The 4,778-nt window shown below is 51.0% G+C and overlaps 1 protein-coding gene across 4 annotated transcripts in view; it reads right to left on the bottom strand.

Moving 5' to 3' along the window:
- Window positions 1-460: 460 nt before the first annotated feature.
- The window catches only part of CHD2 (chromodomain helicase DNA binding protein 2), a 124,818-nt gene continuing 120,500 nt past the window's right edge, over window positions 461-4,778 (bottom strand). For all 4 annotated transcript variants that reach the window (XM_040493748.1, XM_040493750.1, XM_040493749.1 and 1 more), the window contains one exon: window positions 461-4,022. In XM_040493748.1, coding sequence (XP_040349682.1) covers window positions 3,689-4,022 — 334 coding nt within the window. In that variant the 3' untranslated portion in view covers window positions 461-3,688. The remainder of the gene's footprint in view (window positions 4,023-4,778) is intronic.

Below are 4,778 nucleotides of genomic sequence, written 5' to 3'. Positions count from 1 at the left end.
CACCCTCACTGCTGTGGACTGGCAGACGCTGTGTTTTCACTTCCTCTGGATGGAAGAGGAGCTACAGGACCCTGTCTGGATGACACAGGTCTTCAAAATGCACCTTCCAGGTCTCCAGGGCTCCTTCTCCGGCCAACCAACGTGGGAAAGGGTGGGCCGCTCTGCTCCACCAGGGACTGTCACTGGTCCGGGTAATTCCGTCAGATGCGGGGAGCTGCCCAGCCAGGGACCACTACCCTTGGCAGTGGCCACGCAGGGAAAACCTCCGGAACCTGTGTGTGAGGGTCCTAGACCCAGCAACACGCTGGTGCTGGTAGGAAGAACACTGCGACTTCAAAAGGCTCCATTTCACAAGCTGTCGAACAGGCCAAATGACCCGGCAGCCGGGGGAAGGGAGCTGGACGCGTATCTGGTCACGTTTCACGCCGATGCAACGCAACGCAACGTGTCCGCCCAATTCTAAAAATCCTTAGTAACACTGTTTAATATACAAGAATCAAAAGTACAGCAGTTATACAATGTAGGAAAATTTAATACATACTATATAAACAACATTATTTACATCAGAAATCACTAGGACAGTGGCATTTTTCACAAATATAAATTAATTACTGTTTAGTCAACAGGTTTGAAAAGTCCACAATTTTACAATAAAGAAAAACCATCTGTCCCCCAACGAGTGGGGTCAGATGGACTAAAGCAGCCTGGACCCTTGGCCTGGCTCTCTCCGCCTGACACTGCGGCCCTCAGACGAGCCCGGAAGACCACCAGTGCTGGGCCCCGGGCCACCATTCCTGCTGACGAGTGGATTTTGGTCTGTAGGATTCCAGTGTCCCCATGTGAATTCGTAACCGAATCGCGTGTGCACCACACATCCTGATATAGCTCTCAGCCATCAGGCTAGAGTGCCTGCAGCACGATGCGAGAAGTGTTCTGGCTTCCCATGACAGGGCCAACGCAAGGACTAGGAGAGAGGGGGACCAGGGGCCGTAAGATGGGGCTCTGCAGAGGGCCTGGCGGCTTCTCTCCAGCATCTCCGAAAGACCGCAGTGATGCCTGGGGCTCTCACCGCACCCCTTCCCAGGGCTGTGGGATACCATGCTAACCCTTGTTCCACACTCAGACTTCAGGTGATGCCAACTCCCCTCTTCCTCCACCCCTGCAGTCTCCACCCAATTACTGAATCTTTCAAAGCTAGGCTCTGTGATATCACCCTCACAGGTTCCTGGGGTACTTTATCCTATCCACAAGGGAGAGAATTCCTATCTGTGCAAATCTGTTTTTGATAAAAGCATACAATATTCATACTGATTTAGGTCAGTGAGGAAATGCCTCCTTTTTCCTGACTCTTTAAACATACCTCAATACCTACAATAGATGCTTTTATGGGGATACTGTAATTTTATAATCAATTTAACACTGATCTGGCTAATATTGCCTTTTGCTACATCATATGGCACAGTAAGTCCTGAATGTAAACAAAAGGAAGTTCCTTTTTCTTCATGATGAGACATCTTTGGGAATAACTCACATCTCCTATCAACTTCAGAGGAAAAAAAAACCCTGATGAGTATTGAAACACAGGGCCTCCAGTGACTTTCCTGGCTTCCCAGGGGACACAGCCTGACTTCCCTCCCACAGGGGAAGACATCCTGGGGCTCATCCCTCCCTCCCTTCCTCCCACCACAGGAAGGGACAAGCCAACCTAGCCCTCCTCTTTGGCCTGGGCAAGAAAGACACAGGGTAGTGTCAGCAAGAAGTTAAGCTGGTGGAGGCCACAGCAGACACCCTCTTCTCTCCCAAGCAGTCACAGCATGTGCCCAGTGGAGTGGCTGTGGCCAGAGGCTCCCAGGCATTCTTTGGGCCGTGGTCCAGGGCATGTTCACCGGATACGAGCCCACGGTGAACAATCCCAGTCCCGAGAGGAGATAAATAAGGAAGGGGCAGACCTACTAAGCTCCCAACATAAGCTGTGAGGACCCAGACTCTCATGTGGAACTCACGCCCGGCCAGCCCCACGAGGCTGCGTGCGATGACCCACCAAAGCCACATCTGCTTCCCTAGGGCGAGCTGACTTGGGAATTTCTCAGTAAAGGCAATAATGGTGCTGCCCAGGTTACCAGCAAGTAAGTGATAACAGTTTTATGAAGTCCTCACAGGTCAGTTCAGGGAGTTTAACCCTGTGCACACCCAATGGAAAGGTGGTCACCAGCTCTGAGCCTGGACGCATATAGGCACAGTGTAGGTTCAAGTCAGTTATTCCACCTAGAAAGGCCTTTGGACAGTCAAACAATACTGGCAAGCTATATTTAAAGGGAATAAAATGGAAGGCCCAGTATCCGTAAAATGTAAAATGAAAGGAGCCTGATTAATGGTACAACTGACTCGCCTTCCCACTTCTGACTCTGTTCAACCCGAGTAGGACTCTTACTGTCTGCAGCTCAGTCCCCTGTCCTTGGAGGCTTCCTATTTTGGAAAAACTTTACCTTAGGTGTACGCCTTATTTGATCTCATTCTAAAAACAATGGAGTTCAATTCTAACGATCTCCGACTGGGAGTGGGAGCCTGTTCCCAACAGGGACCCAGACTTCATCTGTCCACCCGCCCTGTGGGTCAGGAGTTGCATGTTCTGTGCAGTCTACTTCTTCAAGCTGTGAGAAGGGAACTGAAGTAACGAGCGTGGCTGCAAACGCTGACCTGGCGCAACACTGAAGCCCCCCCCCCCCCCCTCCCCCGGGAAGCATGCCTGCCACCCACACCCCTGCCTGGGTTCGCGCTTGCAGCAAGCTTCCCCTCCTCTCCAGGCCCTGCCCTCAGACTGCTCATCCCAGGAATCAGAACCCCACCGGGGATTCCGGGTCCCTGGCCACACCGCCCCTCTAGCCCCTCTCTCACCCCACTCCCAGCCAAGGAAGACCCACGCCAGCTCCAACGCTGCCGAAAACTCACAGTACGCACAAGTCAGCCAGATGGGCCCGACTCTCCCCTGGACCAGGGCAAAGGAGACCCACTCAGAAGACCGAACCTCTCAAATGTCCAGATAGTGTGGGAAAGGTTAGTGTTGTAGGGAAGGGGCCACTGTGGAAGCTGCTCCCCACCAGCCCCTGCACCAAAGGCATCACAAGGAGGCCCAAGTGTATGGTTCTCCCAAGAACACATGTGAGGAGTGTACCTGCTCCCCTTCAAGTCTTACGAGGCGACACCCACGCCCCGCCCCGTCAGCAGCATCCGTCACATCACAGTGAAGCAGATCACGCGCGGCCCAGCAGGTCCCGTCAACCTTCACACACACGCTCCTTCCCAGCCCACTGCACATGGGCCCAGAGCACACGGACCCAGCAACAAAATCCTCGTGACTCTGAGATCCCTTCTTCCTTCACTGGGGAAACACAGCCCACGAAGCTGGGACGCAAAAGTCACGTCTTCCTCCTAGCACTCCTCGCAGTGGGAGGCCAGGACCAGGCTGGAATGGGAGGGGGTGTCAAAGTGCAGGAGTGGCGACCCAAACCCAAGCTGGACCAAGTGAAAGGCCCCCGCTCCTTGAGGTGCTCCTTCCACCGGCGAGCTGACAGCAGCAGCATGTCCAGAAACTCCACTCACTGGTCTAGATAACTGGCTCCTACTGGATCAGACCAAAAATATCCAGGTGCTTAATGACTCTTGCTCTCCCTTCATTCCCAGCTGTCCTTTATGTTTTCCGAACATTCCAGTTATAATCTGGGTTGTTTTTCTGTTCTAGTGATCTCTCCAAAGGAGACCTGTGATCCAGGGGTGACTTGGAATCGTGGGGGGATTTCTGAGAAGGGGGCGAGCGAGGGTCTGAGACGGCGGGGTGCAGGGGGGGCAGGGGTTGTTTATACTCCCCCAGTTTGTCTGTGTGGAAAGAGCGGTAATGGTCCGAGGGTCCCTGGCCATGGTAGCCCACAGGGGGGCGGTGATCAGACATTCGTCGGAAATCCTGCTGGTGGTAATTTTGAGGCCGAAATTCATCGGCTCTCCTCCGCTTGGAGTCATGATGGTGCCTGAAACAGAGACACAAGGCTTAGGTGACAGCTCAAGCCCGCCCCCTCCTCCTTGCCCACCTGGCTCACCCTCACGTGCTCATACCCAAGGACCCTTCCAAAGGACTCAGAGTTCACAAATGTTCACATTACTAGGAATCAAAAACAAACAAACAAACAAACAAAAAAACAAAAGTAATAACAAAGGGCTATTTTACACTTATTGGACAATCCTACCCTACAAAATGACATACACCTCAAGTTTGCAATGAAACAAGGACACCCTTGAATCACTGAAGGTTCTGTAAAGATGCACTCCCTTCAGGAAAACTGGCCAGACCTACAAACATTTTCATATTCTTTGACCTGGCCTGAGGGGAAAAAGAGCCACAGAAATTATTCGAGAAGTTATTAGTAACAGCAAAAGCCACAATCAACCCAAACATTCAACAATAAATGAAGAGTTAAATAAAGTATTTAATAAATTGACTCCATGTAAAGAATAGTAAAATTTTTACTTAGCACCACAGTAAACTGCTTGTTATCTTATTAAAAGAAAATTGGTACAAGTCAACAACAAAAAGACAACCCAATTCAAAAATGGGGAAAGGACTGAAACAAACATTTCTCCAAAGATCTACAAATGGCCGCTAAGCACATGAAAAGACGCTCAACATCTTTAAAGAATATTAATCATCAGGGAAATGCAAATCAAACCACAAGGAGCTACTTACCTGATTCACACCCACTAGGATGGTCATGTTGAACACACACACA

The sequence above is a fragment of the Herpailurus yagouaroundi genome, unplaced genomic scaffold (genome assembly GCF_014898765.1).
Source record: "Herpailurus yagouaroundi ecotype Mexico unplaced genomic scaffold, PumYag 185, whole genome shotgun sequence".
Taxonomy (NCBI): domain Eukaryota; kingdom Metazoa; phylum Chordata; class Mammalia; order Carnivora; family Felidae; genus Herpailurus; species Herpailurus yagouaroundi.
This window is presented reverse-complemented; position numbering and strand designations above follow the sequence as displayed.